The sequence below is a fragment of the Podarcis pityusensis genome (genome assembly GCF_964106645.2).
Source record: "Podarcis pityusensis genome assembly, chromosome: 16".
NCBI lineage: Eukaryota > Metazoa > Chordata > Lepidosauria > Squamata > Lacertidae > Podarcis > Podarcis pityusensis.
Window position 1 is genome coordinate 10,491,130 of NC_138041.1, and position 20,593 is coordinate 10,511,722.

Below are 20,593 nucleotides of genomic sequence, written 5' to 3' on the forward strand. Positions count from 1 at the left end.
TATGTTGGAAGCCAGGGACAACCCAGCCACTCTGGGCAGGATATAAATAATAAAAAATTTATTATCATCATCATTATTCCTTTACTTTCTTCATAAACATGGTGAGCCAATCTCACTCCAATTAGGGTGAGGGGGGTCCCTGCTCATTCTGCTGAGGGGGGGAGGTTCCCAGAGTTCTGTCCCCCCAAAATCCCGCTTGGGTGATACTGCCAGTTATCGGCCTGTGTTATTGGCTCGCTCCTGTTCCTTCTTTCCGGCAGACCCCTACGTCAAGGTGAACGTGTACTACGGCAGAAAGCGCATAGCCAAAAAGAAAACTCACGTCAAGAAGTGCACTTTGAACCCCGTCTTCAACGAATCCTTCATATACGACATCCCCGTGGATCTCCTCCCGGACGTCAGCATCGAATTCCTGGTCATCGACTTCGACCGCACCACGAAAAACGAAGTGGTGGGCCGGCTGATCCTGGGAGCACACAGCGTCACGGCGGGCGGCGTGGAACACTGGCGGGAAGTGTGCGAGAGCCCCAGGAAGCAGATCGCCAAATGGCACAGCTTGAGCGAATACTAGCAGGGTGAGCGGGGGGGCACCGGGCGCTTGCACCAGACGCCCCTGCGCAAACAGACACTTGGCCTTTCATTTCCTCCTCCTCCTCCTCCTCTTCCTCCCGCCTTCCGTCTTAGTCGTAGAAACTTAAAGGTTTCCGTACGAAGCAGCTGATCGGTTCTCTCTAGTGATGTTTAACTTTTGCAGGGCACACTAAAAGTTCTAAAATAAAGAAAAAGGGGAAAAAAGGAACTTACAAAAAGTTAAACAATAAAACCTAACAAAAAAAGAGCATTAATTTTAATAAATACCACAAAACATATATATATATATATATATAAAATAAAATAAAAAGGTGTAACCGCACTGTTGCATGCCGAATACAAAAGTTAAAAAAAAATCACAAAAAAATTATAATATAACTTTACCAATATCAAAAGTACAGTTTTTAATACGATTTATCTGTCACTATGAAAGTCGTGTTTTGTGCTGAACTGTATTTGTTGGTAATTCACCTCAATTGGCCTATTCAGCTTCTCTCCCAACTTATTCTTTTTTAAAAAATAATAATAATATTGGATTCTGGTGTTGAATCGCTGGTTCTTTGTTGACATCGTCTGCCCACCCACTTCCTGTTGATTCTTTGCAATTCTTTGTGACTTGGGTGATCTAATGCTGCTGGTGTACATGCAATGGTTTTGGGGCATCTGTCTTTGATCAGAGAGATCTCAAATGGTTCCTGTGAATTAGAACTGCTGCTGAAAGCAATTCCCTCCCTGTAAAACAGGGTCCTGGAATAATTCCTTTGTCCTTGTTGTCCAGAACATTGCAAGATGCTCTCTACTCCATCCACGTCCGAAGCAGTCTCTTTCAAAGAAAGACTTCATTTGGAGTTGGACCAGGAGGCATCTATCTCCCTCTTAATCTTTCAAGCCAAGTCTTTGTCCTGCCTCTACCATCATTGGAAAGTGGGCCTCTTAGGTGTTGCTCATCTCAAGCAGGAAAGTGCCCCTTGAGCTGTGCCGCCTGAAGCAGTGGTGCAGGCTACTGATGTAGCAGACCCGGCCCTGCCAATAGGCGACTAGACAGGGTTGCATGTGCATTGATCCTAATGCCTACAAGGGTGGCAAGCAGGTAACTCTCACAAAGAACCCACCACCAAAGTTTATTTACTATTACTGTTGTCATTAATTAGAGCCTGGTCGGCTTCCAGTGCATGCTTCACAGCTAGATCAGCCGATAGAAATAAATAGCCACTGGAGATCTATATCTAGGCAAGAGTTTTCCAGCTCCACAACCTCCCCTTGCAACATTCTGGGCACCTGAAATGCCTCACCAACATTTATTGGTGACGGAGTGCGCAAGCTTTCAAGCTGACACGGAAGCCAACCCCAGACAGGGCAAGATCGTCTGCTGAAGAGCTCTGCGTCATCCAGAAGCCTGCAGCTTCCACATCAACAGATAGGGCTGAAAGAAAAGTCAATCTCCCCTACCCAGCCTCCTTTCCCAGGACCAACCCGTAAGCCATTTGCGAAGTTAGGCAGATCCACGTTAAGGGGGAAGGCTTGTGGGAAATGGGTGTTTCAGTATTCACCAAGTCACATCCATGCACTTAACTCATCCTGTGCCCTGTATGCTGTAAATAGTGTATCATACTTTAAAACAAAAACTAGGAGAAATCGTTTCAGGGGTGGGGAGGCACCTTGGCTGCAGAGAGGTGAATTGTCTTTGGCACAGCCCCATGGGAGGTAGCTCTATTTCACTCAGAGCAGACCCATTGAAATTCAGGGGCCTAAGGGAGTTGTGTCCATCAGTTTCAATGGGTCCGCTCCATGGAAGTCTAACATTGGATGCAACTTTGTGTTTGGGGGAGAAGGAAGACTACTGGAAACCCAGCCCTTCCCTCCCTAAAAGCCCTTGGGGGTTCAGTTTCCTTCCATGCTTGCTCTAGTTGAGGCACCCCCAAATTCTGGCCCGCCAGCTGTTGTGGAACTACAACTCCCATCATCCCTAGCTAACAGGACCAGCGGTCAGGGATGATGGGAGTTGTAGTCCCAAAATAGCTGGAGGGCTGAGTTTGCCTATGCCTGCTCTAGTTTCTGAGTCCGGAAACGGAGTCACATACAAACCTCCACCCCCGTCCAGGAGAGCTAGAGGGATCAATTCCCAGAACGCACCAGCTCACCCCCATTTCCACCTCCCGTCAAACCAGGTAGATCTCTTGTCGATTCGCAGTTGGTTGGCAGGAGCTTCTCACTTAGCTAATAGCAAAAACTTCACCCCTCAAAAATAGAGCCCTGGAGGAGGAGCTGTTGTCTCCAACTAAGTGCTACTCAAAGTAGACCCACTGAAATTAATGAACCTACTTTAATGAGTCTGCTCTAGCATTTTTTCTGTCAGTGGGCCCTGGGTCCAGTACTGACCACAAATTCAAAGACTTGAGCACCTTATTGTTTAATTTGGGGGGGGGGTACGCCTGCCAGCCTTGGCAACTATTTTGGGGGGGTGGTTATCAGGGTTCCAGTAGATCAGCCTTGCTCATGCTGGCTGGGGTTGATGGGAGCTGCAGTCCGAAACATCCAGAGGGCACCAGGTTGAGGAAGGCTGCAGGAGAGTGTTGCTGGACTACAACTCCCATCATGCCCAGCCAGCTTTGCCATTGGTTAGGGATGCGGAACACAGTAGTGAAGAATGCTGATCCTACAAGCCCGAAGCCTACCAACTCCTGCCCTAAAGGATGTGTTGCAAGGTAAGCTATGAAGCACTGCTGTAAAATAGGTGGGTGGCCTCAATACCTGCAAGTCCCGTCTGTCCCAAGTGCCATGGCTCAGTGACCAGGGGTGATGGGAATTGTAGTACAGCAACACTTAAGAGGGTTTCCCCCAGCCCAGGAGTAAGATTTATTGAGACAGACACTCAGAACCATTTCAGAACGGGGAGAATTAGGACCTCTTCTCTGCAAAGGCCAGGTTGGTGCCGAATTTGGAATTCAAACTGATGATCTTGACGCTTAATCCTTACATCATCCCCTTCCTCCTCAACCCAATTTTGACCCCAATTACTGATAGATTAGGGCTCATCTTGAATTATCAATCTTAATTATCCCCGCATTTTTTAAAAAAACTTTTCAATGCAAATAAAACCCATCTTTCTTAAGCCTAAATCATCTCTCCTTCCTCCAGCTGTAAAGAGGGGGGGAAATGAAGTTGTCGTCAAGGAAATGTGCTCAGGGTTAAAATAGATTTAGGCTTATTGGGCAGATGTGAAGAGATCCATTACTCCTCAGGAATAATGGGGAAATAAAGAGGGTCAGATAACAGTCGGGTTTTGGGTTTGTTTGTTTTTATTAAAAAATGTATTGACAGCTGCCTCACTGTAATATCTCCCAAATGTGGGTCATTTTCGGTTGGGATTTTGTTTTTTTTCCTTTTCACCTTGTGTCTATTGTAAAATTAAAAAGAAAAAAAAAATAACTTGGACAAGTTACAACTTGGTGTCAAAACAAAACAAAAAAAGTAAGAAAAAAAAATAACTTGAACCGTTGTACAACTGCATAATGCTGTAATGCTAACCTAACAAATATGTAATGCTACCTGTAATGTCAAAATTGTTTTAACGCACATTGAGCGTTCAAATAAAGATGGAGTCACTTTAACTTTACTTACTGATCGCAAAATAATTATTTTGAGGTTGCTGGAGCCACACACTTTCATCAACAGAGGGTCCCACTGCTCAGCGGTAGAGCGATCTCCTTTAGAAAGGATCCCACATGTCAGAGAGGAAGTGAGGGCAAGGAGGGGGAAGAACGTGGCTGGAGAGCTACTACTGCCCATTAAAGCAGACATGAACAGGATAGACTGAGTAGAAGTTCCCTTCCTGTTTGCGGAAGACTCGGTTGGGTCTGTAACAAAGTGTTGCTGCACAGCACGCTCCTGTTCAGGACCGCTGTTCTGTCTCCTGCACAACACATGCAAACAGAGGCTCTTGTGATCCCTCTTCACAAGGAGCTCTGGCAATTGTCGCTGTGAGAACAATTCTCAGCACCCTTAAGAACATAAAGCGTGTTAAGAAAAGCACGAAGGAGGACTTCCTTTTATCGGCCCTTAACAAACTACAGCTCCCAGGATTTCTCAGAAGACGTCCTAACTTGTTTGAAATAGCACTGCAGTGCTTTAGATGTATGGTTCAAATGTGGCCCTAATGGTCTCGAGGTAAAGGTGGGTAAAGGTAAAGGGTCCCCTGACCATTAGGTCCAGTTGTGGCCGGCTCTGGGGTTGTGGCGCTCATCTCGCTTTACTGGCCGAGGGAGCCGGCGTTTGTCCGCAGACAGCTTCCGGGTCATGTGGCCAGCATGACTAAGCCGCTTCTGGCGAGCGCACGGAAACACCGTTTACCTTCCCGCCTGAGTGGTACCTATTTATCTACTTGCACTTTGATGTGCTTTCGAACTGCTAGGTTGGTAGGAGCAGGGACCGAGCAACAGGAGCTCACCCCGTCGCGGGGATTTGAACCGCCAACCTTCTGATCGGCAAGTCCTAGGCTCTGTGGTTTAACCCACAGTGCCACCCGTGAAATAGATTTCAGCAAACTATTAGGCAAATCCTGTTAACAGGAAGAACAGCTCAATAATGGAACCTACATATTACCTGGAAGGGTGATGGGTCCCTCCCCCCGTGATCTTCAAGCAGCTCTGGATTTCCTGCGTCCATCAGGGGTACGGACTAGTTAAGTCTGCAAGCCCCCCCAAAAAAGCACACACACTTTCATTCTAAGAGAGCAGGCTGGGGCAGACCCTCTCATGCAACACACGTTTTATCTTTGGAGGCACTTTTAAAAAGGGAGAATATTCAAAAATGGGGGGGGGGGAATCCACCTGCACTTTGAGGTTGTACAAGCAGTGCTTTTTTCTACAAAAATGTTTAGGGGTACTCTCAATTTTCCTACTCATATTGAAGTAAAAAGGTAAAGGTAAAGGTACCCCTGCCCGTACGGGCCAGTCTTGACAGACTCTAGGGTTGTGCGCTCATCTCTATACGCCGGGAGCCAGCGCTGTCCGCAGACACTTCCAGGTCACGTGGCCAGCGTGACAAGCTGCATCTGGCGAGCCAGCGCAGCACACGGAACGCCATTTACCTTCCTGCTGGTAAGCGGTCCCTATTTATCTACTTGCACCCGGGGGTGCTTTCGAACTGCTAGGTTGGCAGGCACTGGGACCGAACGACAGGAGCGCACCCCGCCGCGGGGATTTGAACCGCCGACCATGCGATTGGCAAGTCCTAGCCGCTGAGGTTTTACCCACAGCGCCACCCGCGTCCCCATATTGAAGTACTGCCCCTCAATGAGGCCAAACTTGAGATTCATAAAATGTTTAGGTGTATGCATACCCCTGCGTCCCCCCAGAAAAAAAGCACTGAGCACAAGCCATTCTATCACTGCATTCTGTTGCACAAGCTAGCTCATCATTTAGGGTCAAGAATGGGGTCACACATTCTGGCTTCAAACCTGGTGCAAAAATGGTCTGCATGTCTAATTGGAAGTCAAAACAATAAGAGTGCTTGCTCACTGCCTGCTCAAGACTTCTGCTCATCCTTTTTTTCTGTTTCTCTCTCTCCTAGCAGACTTTGCATGGTTTTTTAAAATCAATGAACCCTTTTGCCATTCACCTCAAGGGGAAGCCATCTAGCGGTTCAGCTCGTTGTCACATGCAGCTGCGCATCCCGGGTGCACACTCACGCACACAAAACACACACAAACATCGGCTGCGCAGCCTCACTGGGAAAGCATTACCTCATCCATTTTCAGTTCTATTTGTCTGCCGTGACAAGGGGCATCGAACTCCCCCAAGGGAAGGAACACAGATTCCCTTCTCTCTCCTGCCTCCCCTTGTTGGTGAAATGAATAGGAAACTTTTCAAACCCAGCAGGAGGAGAAGACTAGCAAGATGCCTAGCATGGAAAAAGCCATTTCTTTGACATTTGCGGTGTTCAATTCGATTCGATTCTTCCAATGAAAAATAAATGCAGTTTTAATGGCTGCGTTTGCTATTTAAAATTATTCTTATGGGTTTGCCCATCACCACGAAATCAAATTGATACAGGTCAAAACCTAAAGCCGTCACATTCAGAGCCACCCTCCCCAATATCTCTTAGCCAAAATCCAGTTCACTGCCTACAGAACGTTGCAGCAGGGGAAATGTTAACAAGCTCCTAAAACGTGTAATCCGTAACAGAAAACAGAGCAATTGGGTTGTATCTGACCCTAGTCCAATTCAGACTCAATGAGATCAATATACATGGATAATTTAGTCCATAAATTTCAATGGGTTTACTCTGAGTAGAAATTTACTTGGATACAGCCCATTCTTTCAAAACGCTCTGCCTCTTGGATCGAGGCACACAGGGAGAAATAAAACTGGGAGCAGAAGTTTCAAAGGTGATTCAAACAAATCTTTTAGATGAGGAGATACCAAGCGCCACACAGCCTAAAACATAGTGTGTTCTTTCAGATCTGGTCTGAGTCACAAAATGATTCCATCAGTGGATTCGGTAAGCAAGAGGGTCAGTATGCGCTGCTATGTTTCAGTATAAACGTCAAAATTTTGCTTCCTTTCAGGGATTTCAAGACACCCAAGACACATCAGTTTGGGTGCCCTGAATACATGATCAACCAGCAGAGAAATGTATTTTGAGACATAAAAAGATGCTTAACGTCAAGACCAAAGGCCCTGCTTATCTAATTGCCAGCGCCTCACAAATTTGGAATGTCCATACTGTGCACACAAGGGTGGCAAACAAGTGAGGATTTTCAAGCATTATACCATTTAAACCCTAAAATGCAATCATATACATCAGAAGTGAGGAACTTTTTCCCTTCAGTTATAGGCAGGGCCAGAGCAACGAATGTAAATTGTTACCTCTTGTACAGCAAGTTATACAGAAGGCTTACACACCCCATCTCTATCTTCCATCCAGACAAGCAAGAGCTGGATGATCAGAGTTCAAGGACACATTGCAGCCAGGCAGAAAAAGTCAGGGTGTGATGCAAGGCTGCTGAGGGGCATGACCTGATCATTCCAAGGGCAAAACAGAGACGCCTGGAAGGCCGTATTTGGCCTCTGGGTCTGAGGTTTCCCAACCCTGCTGTACAAGTCTACTCAAAAGTAAGTCCCTTTGTGTTTAACTGAGATTACTCCCACATGGTAGGTACAGGATTGCAGCCTTGGCGGAGCTTAAATCTCAAATTTGCTGCTGTTGATTTTGAATAAATGTCCTTAATAACAAGCCCAACTTACACTTTATAGCATACATTTCCCATCCTGTCTGCACCATTTATTTCCAGGCACCAACAAAAGACTTCTTCGTTATTCAGTTTTTAAAAAAGCAAGGCAGAGACTAGAAACAAAAACAAATTCTTTATAGTGTCAAATGCAATTCTCAGCTTGTAGGTACAAAAGTGTATGTGGAACATAAAAATCATGAATTGTGCCCCCCCCAAGTGCTTATTATTCAGATGTAATTATGATAAGGAAAATGGGGAGCAGGCGCGTTCACAAGTTAGCACAAAATGTAACAATGAATTCTGAAAAACCACAAATTTAAGGCACAAAGTTTTTCACTCTCCCCAAAAGGCAAGTCTCTTAGCTCCATTTGTTCTTAATTTTGCTTCCCACAGTAAACTGCAGGTTTTGAATTATAACCACCTCATTTAAGTCACTTTGACTTGAGTATTAAAGAGAACATTAAAATTTCCTTTAAGAAAATCTGTGATATATCCACCATGTGCCAAAAGAATCTGATTCAACACTAAATAAAATTTATTAAATTATATAGGTTGTGATCTGTTTCTAAATTAGTAGCTATGGAAAGTATCCAGAATTGATCATTAAGTTAATTTACTAATATAAATACACCATATATTGTTATACTCAATAAAATACATTTGAAATCTTCCTTGCTAAATGGAATGTGTGACTCCACCCACCTCCAAAAAACACACACCCAATTGCTCAGTAGAATTCATAATGCAAATAAGATTTATATATTAAAAATACTACAACTGGTACAACTTGGTAATTCAAGAGCAATACAAAATATACTTCAAGAACCCAAGAAGTGCCTCTATTTTATTATTGCTTGATTAATTTCCTAAAAAGTAACAGAAAGATTTTAACTCTTTCTCCCGTCATTCTCTGACCAGGGAGATCAAACAAAGAAACTTGGCAGGAGGTTTGAGAAAAGGCTGATGTACCCCCCCCTTAAAAATCTTTTGCAAAATGATCACATTTGTGGTATAGTAACTGAAACCCGGGGATAGAAATTCAGGTTTGATACCAGCTAAAAGAGGACCTACTCTATGACTTCCTGAAGGCACTTGGGAATTTAATTCAAGATGGATTTGCTTATTCTTGACACTCGAATGATATGAACATTAGATATTGGCTTGGTGGTTTTTAAAAACCATGTATTTGTCAAAAACCAGGTAATGTTTAAACTCTCCAAGGCACGTGGCTCTTCTGGTGTATAGAAAAAAAAATATGCAAGGAAGTGGCAAGAAATTGTGTGGCTCTCCCCATGGGAATTGCTACATTTTCAAGTACAGGCTTGAGTCCTGAATAAACCCTCTCTGTGCTCCTTCCAAAGTGTTCCCCCTGCACCAAAATCACAGTACAAAATCTTTCACTTTACGATCAGCACCAATAGAACTCTGTGCGCGTACAACGCTTTCCTACTAGGATGTCAACACTATGATCCATTGACCCAGATGCTTTAGATTAGAACAAAGGCCTGAGATACAAGCATGTGTTAGCTGCCTTATACCGAATCAGACCATCCCTTTACCTAGCCCAGAATTGTCCACTCTTGAGTAGCAATGGCTCCAAGTATAAGGACATAAAAAAGCCTGCTGGATCAGGTCAGTGGCCCAGCTAGTCCAGCATCACGTTCTCACAGTGGCCAAGAAGGACCTGGGAGCGACGGCACTCTCTTCTCCTGTGTTTTCCAGCAACCGTATTCTGAAGCACACTGCTACCATCAGTGGAGGTAGCAGAGGGGGTCTTTCCCAGCCTTGCTACCAAAGATCCTTTCTGAACTGGACTGACCTTGGATTTTTCACAGCGAAGACAGTTGCTGTGTCCACCCACCCGACTGTGCCATGGGTCAGCGGGTCAGCTTCCAACCAACAGTCCGTCGACAATCACCCTTTCACAAGAGCCACTTGACACCACCACTCTCCGACTTCCCAGTAACAACCACTATTCCCATTTCAACCCCTTCCTGCAACGCCTCTCTATTTTTTACTGGTCACATATCATCACCACCCCTCAGAAGGAGACAGGGAAACTTCCTAACAAGAAAGCTCTCGCCTGCAGTTTCCTATGAATTTCAGAGACTGGCACAAGAATCCCAGAAAAGTGGTGTAAGTTTATCTGCAGTTAATACTGCACAATCCAGTACTCCCCACTCCCCATGGAAGGGGAAAAAACAGTAACATTTCCTGCAAAATCTAAAAGAATATGGCACTGGGGAAAGTTTTTAAAAGAGAGACTACCAATGCATCTGGAGTGTTAATTATTACTGAAACAGTCAAAATTGCACGTGTGAATAAACTTGTGCAACAGTCGTGCATACTGGACGGGCTCTTGGCGTCTCCTGTGCTTTGAAGTTTTCAACAACTTCGCTGACAGACACTGATCTGCTCATCCCCACCCCGAATCAAGTTAGTGGAAAAATACACAAGGATAAAGATTTGGCACAAATCTTGTAGCATTCCTCCCCCACGCTTGAAGCAACCAATTGTAGCAAACCTGCTACACGAGTGGCCCGGGAATCCCAACAGATCAACTTCATCAAATTCATGTACATTCTGCTACCTTCCTAGGGGTAAAAAAAATAGCTTATGCAACAAGGCTTCTGAACTATAACCCTCTGAAATGCTGTTGAGACACCAACACCCAAATCCAGAAGGTATCATAATGTTGGCAACTGTTTAAAATATCGGACCAACTGGCACAAGCCAACCTTGTTTAAAGTATCAGACCAACTGGCACAAGCCAACCTTGCAAGGCACAAAATACATGCGGGCAGACTAGTTGGCTATGCATTTTGCACTTATTTGCAAAACTGATTTATGGACATCTGGATCAATTGTTACTTTTCTTTGCCAAGTCTTCTCCAGGAAGAAACAGATTAAACAAACTTTCGAAGCACGCAATGTAGCGCGACACTCTTGATGGCGGGGCCAAATCACTCCATCCAGTTTGGAACACACAAAAGTATCTCAATTGGCACGGTCAGCAGAAACAAGCACAAGGCTCCAAAGGGCTGCTGGACTGCTTTGGTTCTCCTGCAAGCCACACAGTTATTTGGCTGACAGACATATTTGATTCATGTCACAGAATTCTTCTTCTTCTTCCGGAAGGGAGATTTCAACCTCTTCCACACACTCGTCCGAGGCCTGGATTTCTTCCCCAGCGCCATGACCGCTTCTTTCTCCTTCCTCCGGATTTCTCGAACCAGAGTGTGAAACACATCATCGATATAGTAGCGAAAGGCAGCTGAAGTTTCAAAGAAAGGGCAGCCAAACTCGCGTGCCAAGGCTGAACCTTCTTCCTTGGAGACCTTATAACAAGAAAAGCACATGCTGGTCAGCAACAGGAGAGGCGGCCATTTCTTTTAGCCAAGCCCACTTTTGCTTTTTACAGACTCCTTCACACAGCCTGAAAATTCCTGTAATACTGTCCTTTCATGCCTCACTCTCTGTACTCATCGTCAACATCCATCTTTTGCTATATATTTCTGACATTCCTGCTTTATGCTGAGGCTCTTCCTGATCTTTCAAACATTTGAAAGGAAATGCCATGCTTTTATGTTAAAGGTTTTTACAGTAGGAATCATGCAGCTCTCAGAAAGCACTGGATTTTGGCGCAATGAAACGTTATTGGGAATATATAGCTATAAAAGTTCTCTTTTCTCCCCTCTATGAATCTCAACACGGTCACTGTCTGTTCTTGGTGGCATTCCCAGCACCTGAACTTCTGCCATGTCCTTCAAAGTATGTGAATGTCCATTTCCAAATAACTAATATTATAAAGGAAGGAAGGAAGGCTTTATGTGCAATTTTCTTGGGCACTCCACTTTTCTTGGGCACTCCCATCTCTTGCGGGGGCGCAATTAGTGCCAGCACCGTCCGTTAAGAGTTTGGGTGTAATCTTCGACACCTCCCTTTCGATGGAGGCGCAGATTGCAGCTATAACAAAGGCGGCATTTTTCCATCTCCGCCAAGCTAAGCAGTTGGCTCCTTACCTCTCTCGCCCTGACCTAGCCACTGTGATCCACGCGATGGTCACCTCCAGACTGGATTATTGTAACTCGCTCTACGTGGGGCTGCCCTTGAGACTGACCCAGAAACTCCAGCGGGTGCAGAATGCTGCAGCGAGACTCCTTACGAGGTCTTCGCTGCGAGATCACATTCACCCGGTGCTATACCAGCTGCACTGGCTCCCGGTGGAGTACAGGATCAGGTTTAAGGTGCTGGTTTTAACCTTTAAAGCCCTATACGGCCTAGGACCCTCATACCTACGGGACCGCCTCTCCTGGTATGCCCCACAGAGAAACTTACGGTCTTCAAATAAAAACATCTTGAAGGTCCCAGGCCACAGAGAAGTTAGGCTGGCCTCAACTAGAGCCAGGGCTTTTTCGGCTGTGGCTCCGATCTGGTGGAACACTCTGTCACAAGAGACCAGGGCCCTGCGGGACTTGACATCTTTCCGCAGGGCCTGCAAGACAGAGCTGTTCCACCAGACCTTCGGCCAGGGCACAGCCTGACTCCCTCCCTCGGCAATCTTCGCGGAGCTCTGGCCCAATGGTTGCCAGTGGCTTGAATTAATTAATTTTATAATGAATGATTTTAGAGTGTTGTTTATGCTGTACTTTTGTACTGTTTTATTGTTGTTAGCCGCCCTGAGCCCGGCTTCGGCTGGGGAGGGCGGGATAAAAATAAAATGTATTATTATTATTATTATAGTAAGCCTCAACAAAGTAGCAAGCTACATATCACATTCTATTACATACACTTTTTTATTTTAGCACACTTCTTCCATACCTGTTGTGTGGCATGGCTTTATTGTTTTCTGCATCTTTCAATGCTCACCTGGCATGTGCATTTTCTGCTCTGCTTTCTTACTTACACATTTGGTATCTGCATGCATTTTCCCAACCCTATTTCAATCTTGAGAGAAGTCCCAATTGTTCCCAATGTTTGTTTTTCAACATGCTCCCTGCCTCTTGCAGCATCCTACTTACTCAGCAGCAAGAACAAGGGGGAAGGGACCAAGACAGTATATCTGAAGGTATCCCTGGGGCTTGTGGGAATGCAACTACCATGTCTATTTGAAAACAAAATTGTGAGAGCTAAGTGCCCTGAAAGACCGGCTAGAAATTCTTTAACCAACAACCTCACCTTCTAGGGAAGGTTATTTGCCTCCCTTTCGATATGAGCAAATCCAAAGATTCAGTTCAATTTCTATCATCCTCTATTTGCAAATCACCAACATACAAGAAATGGAACTGAGCAAATAATTAATTCTGAAGCATTCTTTACCTGCCTGAGACGAGCTAGATCAGACTTGTTCCCCACGAGAACCACGGGAGTCTCATCTGTTCGCCGAACACGGTAGATAAGCTGCTTGAACTCACGCACTTCATGGAAGCTTCGGCGGTCTGTGATTGAGTAACAGATAATGAACCCTTCGCCTGCCCTCATGTATTGGTCCCTCATGGCGGTAAATTCTGCCTAGGAAGTAAAACAACAAGAGTATATTCCAGCTCCAGGATTTTTATGGAATACCATAAGCCTGCCCATTCAGCAAAAGGTCTGTAAGCATGCTTCACTATCAACATGCAGGCAAATAGATGGTTTTCTATCACCATCTGAAGACCTTATGTAAACAGGGGCCTATGCAACTCTTTACCATTTTGTACTGGGTTATGGTGTTTTATTGTATGCACTGTTGTAAGTAATTTTATAAATAAATGCCCAGGGTTACAATGGATTGGGCAAACCAGCTTCTGTCCTGTGCCTACAACACAGGTGCTATAAAATCAATGTTCCCTGCTGGCAGTGCAAGGGTAAAGTAGTGTGTCTTCAGTATATGAAAATACTTATAGAACAAGATGCCAGATAGCACTTTCAGCCACCCATGTGGGGATAATACTGACCCACCATAGAGGACTGTTTTAAGGATCACAGTAAGGTAAATGTATGTAAACTGCTTTGAATGAGTAAAAGCAAAATATAAAATGTACAGTGGTTATTATATACCTGGCCTGCTGTGTCTAAAATGTCCAGATTAGCAGGTTCATCATCAATCCTTATTCGCATTTTGTAAGCATCCTCTAGAGAAAGAGAAAGAAAAAGAAATACAAACAAACATTCAGTACGGTCTAGATATCAATGTCTTCATGAGCAAAGGACAACTTCAGACGTGTTCACAACAGAGACCCATAGTTACTGCTTAAGTGATTGTTACGCTCATGGTTTGCCTCAAATGTTATTGTGCTTTTTTATTTTAAAAAACAACTCTCACAAACATGAATTTTTTTTTTTGCCAGTTGATACAGGCACTGATGTGAATGACTGACAATACCTGGGAACTTCCACCTGTGGCTCACAAGTACCTCTTGAAAAAATACTTAATATATTAATAGTTACGATGAAATTCTGCTTTCAATTACACACCCACGACTTTGCAGTGTACCATTTGGGCCCATAGCCCATTTACCAGCTAGTAGGCTGCCCTTGCTGCCTTCAGAATAGGAATGCCCAGAGCTCCTCCGTGTTGGGAGAGTAAACTGCTGATGCAGAGAGCCTCCTGTACTCATGGAAGCTCCTCACGTTTCAGAGCCCTGGCCTTTGTAAAGCAGAAAGACCCAAGTTCAACTCTCAACTTCTCCACTTAAAAGATTAATCTCAGGTACCAAAGTGCTGTTGCCAAAGACCAATGGAAGTTTCATGCACCTAGCAGCATTATTTTTTGAAGGGAGCGGGGAATGGAAACCACCCTGAGACCTGCAGGTATAGGGTGGCATATAAATCAAACAAACAAACAAAGAAAAGAAAAGAAAAGAAAAGAAAAGAAAAGAAAAGAAAAAAGAGAGATAACATTTCTACCAATCAAAGCTAGTATCACAGACAGGTGACTATCATTAATATTGTCTGGGGGAAAAGGTTCAGAAATTAAAAGACACTTTTAATCTCAACACTAGAAAGGCTTCCCCATTTTGCAGGTTTGGGGTTCCTACCAGCCCCAGATTTTTTTCTTTCCTTTTCAGTCAGCACACCACTGGTGGGAAGAGGAAGCAGAAGAACACACTCACCGATGGTAGGGTCATGGTCTTCTGGGAAACGATGACTAATGAACTGCATGGTCATGGCTGAAAGGAAGGCACAAATATATTAAAATGAACAAAAGGCAGAAATGGCTATCATCACAAGATGTAGCACGTGCTACTGGGATAACTCTGCACAAAGCCTTAAGTTTCTTTCAAAAAGGACATGCCACAAATGTGACCAGACATGCCATTTTAAATATAATTTGTCATGGTTTTTTAAGGGGAGAAACATTACAACAGCTCCCAATCCATTTCCAGGCACCATTCAAAAGGCTGGCCTTGACCTTTAAAGCTCTATAAGACTTAGGAGTATGCAAATGCTGTAAGAAAAATACATTATAAAAATCGTCCCATCAGGGGCCTTGGAGAGGCGCTCCCAGTTAGGAGCAAACAGTATTGCGCAAGATGCACCAATATTCTAACTGCGTAATGTACCTTCATGTTGGTTTGGGGAAAATATTTTCCTGCTTACAGAAAACACTTCAAGGTTGCTTTCAAAAAACTAACAAATACCGCTAAAATAAAGCAAGTTCTAGGATGAAAGTCTGTGAGCCAACCTTGATTCCTTTTAAATTTGTCTAACAGAGTGTAGCGTCCTTAAACAGATTTATAGATAATAGCAGTAATAACATAAAACAGTAGTAGTAGATAAAAACCAATTGAATCATTACAGCTACTTTCGTATTACACGCTAATATGAGCATGAGAATATTTGTCCCCTCATCTTGTGGCAGAGAGTCCCACATGAGAATCACTCCAGTCATAATAGACAAGAGGGAGGTTGCCCTTTACAGAATTGAAGTGAGGAAAACTCCACATCTGTGTGGAGGCCTCAGGGTAAGCTGCAACATCAAAAATTGCTTTGAAAGGGGATAAGACAAATTCATAAAGGCCAAAGCTGTCAATAGCTTCTAGCCAGGATGGTTATGTTCTTCCTGTTGCCACTTGAGAGGCAAAAAGCCTCTGAATCCCAGTTGCTGGGAACCACCAACAGAGAGAGTGGCTTCTGTACTTCCTGATTATGGGCTTCCTAGTGCCATCTGACTGGGCACTGTGAGAACAAGGTGCTAGACTAAATGGGCCACTGATGCTTGATCCAGCAGAAGAAAGATTCAGGAGGGGGACTTCCCAATTCATAGGTCAGTCTCTTAGGCTGCACACCTATATTCAGTTTCCTGAATATAGTTTCCTGAATATTCAGTTTCCTGAATATGAGTTTGCAACCTAAGTGAATTGAGTAAGTGAATTCAATGGAAAGTTCCACTGAACTCAATGAACTTACTTCTGAATAGACATACATACAGAAGAACTGCACTGATGAAACTATGCCAGTTCAGTTCCCTGCTTCACACTCCTTTTTGTTTTGACTGTAAGGAACCTAACACAGCTGCCCCTACATTCATTTTGGTAATCACATTATAAATAACATTTTAAAAGCTAATAAAAACATTTCAGCAACCTTCCTACCAGATAATGCTTTTATTGTTAATTATTTGACACATTTCAAAGCAATTTAACAAGGTAACATACCAGTTAAGAACAAAACCAGAAAAAAATATAACACTGTATAGATCCAGTAACATAATAAACCTGTTAGGGGTTTAGTCTTGTTTTAAGTGTACTTGTTGTTTTAACTGTTTTGTGTGTAAATCACCTTGAGAAGTGGTTTAGAAGGGTTCTTTCTTTAATTTACTTTCATTTCCCACCCTTGATGTTGTAATCCCAGGGCGCGTTACAACATTAAAACACTAAAACACACTATTTAAGAACAGCTTAACAAGCTGATTACAACAACAATAAGGGTGAGCCCTACCCACACCACCAACAAAGGAGCAAGCATCACCATCAGCGGCCGATTTCTGTGCCAACTTCTAAACTTTTCTGTGCCGCCAGGCCTATGAAGAGCACATCCTTCCACAATGGTATGCTGGTGTCCGTTTTCAGTTTATATTCTTGCTTCTAACTTTTAATGATTTTACGATTTGGTTTTATACTTTTGATATCGATAGGATTGCAGCGGTATATAAAAAGACTTCATGAATAAATCAATACATGCCTGAGAAAGTAAATAAATAAATAAGAAAGGAAGAGGCTAGCCAGTTACCAAAGACCTTAGTGAGCGAGAGAGTATTGGGCCCGGGGCCTAAGCAAGCAGCGAAGGTATCTTTCGTCCCCATATCATGAGGCAGGGAGTTCCGAAGGTGCCCCTTCCTCCTATTTCCACCCCCACCCCCCTAAAAAAACAACCCACGTCCTTCGTATCATTGCCGCGCCCCACCCCGTCCCTCAATGGCGTACATACGTGAGTCTTTTCAAGCCTCCCCTCAACGTACCGCTTTTGCCGACGCCCCCGGCGCCCAACATCACCAGCTTGTACTCCCGAGGCTGCAACGGAGGAGGCGGCGGCGCCCCCCCGACCCCGCCAGGCGGTCCCCGCGGCCCAGTCGGGTCCATGGTACGGATAGCCGCCCGAGGACGGCTCCCCTCAGACGCCCTCTCCGGTGGACAAGAGCGGCGGCAGCAGAGGCATCCCCCGCCCTCGCCGCCGCTGCCGCCGCTTCCTCACCTTCCCGCCCACCTCGGAACAAAATGGCGCCGGCTCGGCTGAATTCCAACCGCCGCCTCAGAGGGAATGGGAGGGGCCGTTCGTGGCCACGCCCCCTACGCGTCGCAAGGGGAGGGCAGCGCCCCTGTCGTAGCCTCCCTTCCTCCCGGAGTGGGAGGGGGGTGCCCAAAGAGGGTGGAACGTCATCAAAGCCTCAATTATTTCCGGCTCGCAATTGCATTCTTCTTTTGCTAATAAATCCATAAGCAAAACCCGTGCCCATAGCTGTAGGTTTTTGTTGTTGATTTTTGTAAACAGCCTCCTTTTCTTTATTTTAGCCTTCCTGAACCTGTAGGTCCAGCCTTACCCCAACCTGGGGCCCTCCAGATGTTGTTGGGCTCCAGTTCCCCTCATTCGTGACTGTTGCCTGATGGAGTCCAACAACATCAATTTTATCCCCCCGCCCCCATTTTGGAAATATCGTTGGGACTCCAACTCCACTCACCCCCAGAAAGCACGGCCAACAGTCAAGGATTGTGGGAGCTGTAGTTCAACATTACATTAGGCGAGCAAAAAGGTTGAGGGAGATCACATTTGTTTGATCATTTCTCCAGTTCAATTTATATACCCCAAAGAAACCCGGGGGAAGCGTTTTGTTTGATTGTTATTTTTAAAAAGTGAATCGGCTAGAACAGCCTTTCTCAACCTTGGCTCCCCAGATGTTAAACTACAACTCCCAACATTCCTGGCCACTGACTCTTCTGGCTTGTGGTGATGGGAGTTGTAGTCCAACACCTCCAACATCTGGGGTGGGGGGGAGACCCAGTATTCAAGGGCACCTTTTCCCCATTCCTGCTTGAAGAGGAACAGATTTGCAGCACGACATATTTTGTTATGTGCAAATGACTTTAGATACCTATCAGGTCCATAAATTACTATATAGGTTCAACACAAAAAACAGTGACAATTTGTTGTTGACAAAGCACAGCTGGACATATAAAGGGCCCCATTACCTTCAGTAGCTTAGGGCCTCATCAAACCTAAATCCAGCCCTGGGCTAGGGCTCGGAAGAGACCAGGGTTCAAATCCCCACTCAGCTACAAAGTTCTCTGTTCAGCCTCACCTACCTCACACGGTTGTTGTGAGGACAACGGGTAGGTGGGTGGGAGAACCAGTTGCAGAACTTTGAGCTCCTTGGAGGAAAAGTGGGATATAAACACAATACTAAATGGAGAGGATATGTTTATGTACACAGTGAAATCCTGAATGTGTCAATTCAGAGGGAAGTCCGTCTATTGAGCTCAACTGAACTTGGGGCAACCATGCACAGGATTGCTTACAACAAAAAAACATTCCCAAAGCGGTGAGCACAGCAGAAGACAATGGAAAACATCCTAATTAGGCAAGAGGTCATTCCACATCCATAGATAATGAATCACGATCAGTGAGCGATGTCGATTGAATCCCGGAAGTTTCGGCTGTGCGTGACTCTATGCGCTGGATAGAGCTCTGGCCGGGAGAGCTGTGCGAACTTAGTACTCGGCGTTCCTTCTGCGCAGGCGCAGCAGCTGCTGAAAGTCCAGCTGGCCGGTCAAGACACAGCATTGCAAAGGGGAGGATTTTTGTCTCTGCGGATTTGCATTCTTCGGTTGTCCGCATGCCTGTATTACCAACGCGTCCTTCCTGATGCATACGCAAGATATGCAAAACCTCCCTGAGGAACAAAAGCTAAGCTAGCCTTTAGGGCTTGCTTCCGGGTAGACATTTATAAGGTTGCTCTGCGTGTCTGCAAACATCTCATATTTACTTGGAATTAAACGGCCTTGGATTTACGGACAGGACGCTGTTGTCACAGCGGTAAAAAGAACCATGACAAAGTTCTAGGCAGAGACACTAGATTGAAGCCATTTAACAGTACTTCCATTTGGGGGTCATGTTCCCCATGCCTGGCCTAGGAAAAAGCAATGAGACTGTAACTGCGTTTTATGCCCCCAGTGCAATAAACTACTATTTGAATGAGCAAGGGAGTGTTCATAACGGCAAGGTATAAAGCAACACACAATTATCACTGATGGGAAATTGTACAGGGTGGTGGAACAAACCCTTCCCCCACCCCCCAAGATGACGTGTTTCATGGAGTCCTTCACTCAAGGAGAAAGGCTATCCTTTTTGCACTATAAGGTAAAGGTAAAGGGACCCCTGACCATTAGCTCCAGTTGTGAGCGACTCTGGGGTTGCGGCGCTCATCTCGCTTTATTGGCTGAGGGAGCCGGCATACAGCTTCCAGGTCATGTGGCCAGCATGACTAAGCCGCTTCTGGAGAACCAGAGCAGCGCACGGAAACGCTGTTTACCTTCCTGCCAGAGCAGTACCTATTTATCTACTTGCACTCTGACGTGCTTTCGAACTGCTAGGTTGGCAGGAGCTGGGACTGAGCAACGGGAATTCACCCCATCATGGGGATTCGAACCGCCAACCTTCTGATCGGCAAGTCCTAGGCTCTGTGGTTTAACCCACAGCGCCACCGCGTCTTTTTGCACTATAGCGGTGCCTTTTCAAGATCATTTTAACAGGTTTTGCTAAATTTAAATGTTTTTCACCTCCACGCTCCCAACTTCACCCTTTCAATGCTTGCTTAACAGGTGACACAAGTACCCTAACCCATATTTAGTGATTGTAACTTGAAAACCACACAGGGGCAGGTAAAGGCTTGAGATATTCCAGAAAAGGGGGTGGGGGTGGAGAAACCTGCTGTCCTCTAGATGTCCCTGGACTCCAACTCTAATCAGCCTCAGCCAACCCAGGCAGTGGGTCAAGGATGATGGGCAGTTGGGACAGCTAGATCCCCATCTGTGATTGAAGGTCTTCATAGCAGGGACTTCTGCATTTTCTGCCAAATCACCTCTCTTCAATCATTTGAAAGGAGGTTTGCATAAAAAGCATTAGACCAATTGCCAGCAGGTCAGTCTATTATGAGGGCCAAAGCTGAAAAGCGTTACAAAACAATGCACGAAAGAGCCCAGGTGGATCAGGCCAATGGCCCGTCTAGACCAGGGGTAGGCAACCTAAGGCCCGTGGGCCAGATGCGGCCCAATTGCCTTCTAAATCCGTCCC

At 45.1% G+C, this 20,593-nt stretch overlaps 2 protein-coding genes and 1 long non-coding RNA gene across 5 annotated transcripts in view; 1 reads left to right on the plus strand and 2 right to left on the minus strand.

Annotated features, from left to right (window-relative positions):
- The window catches only part of SYT11 (synaptotagmin 11), a 26,891-nt gene extending 22,684 nt beyond the window's left edge, over positions 1–4,207 (plus strand). The window contains exon 4 of the mRNA XM_080984726.1: positions 261–4,207. Within this exon, the coding sequence (XP_080840852.1) occupies positions 261–571 (311 nt within the window). The 3' untranslated portion in view covers positions 572–4,207. The remainder of the gene's footprint in view (positions 1–260) is intronic.
- On the minus strand, positions 739–5,458 carry LOC308465177. Its single transcript, XR_013980321.1, has 2 exons — positions 4,213–5,458; positions 739–769 (listed from the first exon to the last, which is right to left on the minus strand). It is a non-coding gene; the product is annotated as an uncharacterized lncRNA (long non-coding RNA).
- A 2,481-nt stretch (positions 5,459–7,939) lies between these two features.
- RIT1 (Ras like without CAAX 1) lies at positions 7,940–20,307 on the minus strand. Of its 3 annotated transcripts, XR_013980238.1 has the most exons (6): positions 17,268–17,537; positions 14,920–14,976; positions 13,865–13,938; positions 13,145–13,336; positions 10,601–11,163; positions 7,940–10,563 (listed from the first exon to the last, which is right to left on the minus strand). XR_013980238.1 is itself a non-coding variant. In XM_080984870.1 (5 exons), the coding sequence occupies exons 2-5, from the start codon at positions 14,972–14,974 to the stop codon at positions 10,930–10,932; spliced, it is 555 nt and encodes a 184-aa protein (XP_080840996.1). In that variant the 5' UTR covers positions 14,975–14,976; positions 20,228–20,307; the 3' UTR covers positions 7,940–10,929. The 3 variants fall into 3 exon arrangements, 2 of the variants coding, with proteins under 2 accessions (XP_080840996.1, XP_080840995.1); XM_080984870.1 differs by lacking the exon at positions 17,268–17,537 and adding an exon at positions 20,228–20,307 and having other exon boundaries at positions 7,940–11,163; XM_080984869.1 differs by having other exon boundaries at positions 7,940–11,163.
- Positions 20,308–20,593: the final 286 nt, after the last annotated feature.

Bases quoted from the DNA above. Each gene is read 5' to 3' on its own strand.
- RIT1 (XM_080984869.1), bottom strand. From the start codon at position 17,388: ATGGACCCGACTGGGCCGCGGGGACCGCCTGGCGGGGTCGGGGGGGCG. The intron at 13,337-13,864 runs GTATATAATAAC...TTTACTTCCTAG, and splicing joins TTTTAGACACAGCAGGCCAG to GCAGAATTTACCGCCATGAG. The intron at 11,164-13,144 runs GTAAAGAATGCT...TCTTGTTATAAG, and splicing joins ATCTAGCTCGTCTCAGGCAG to GTCTCCAAGGAAGAAGGTTC.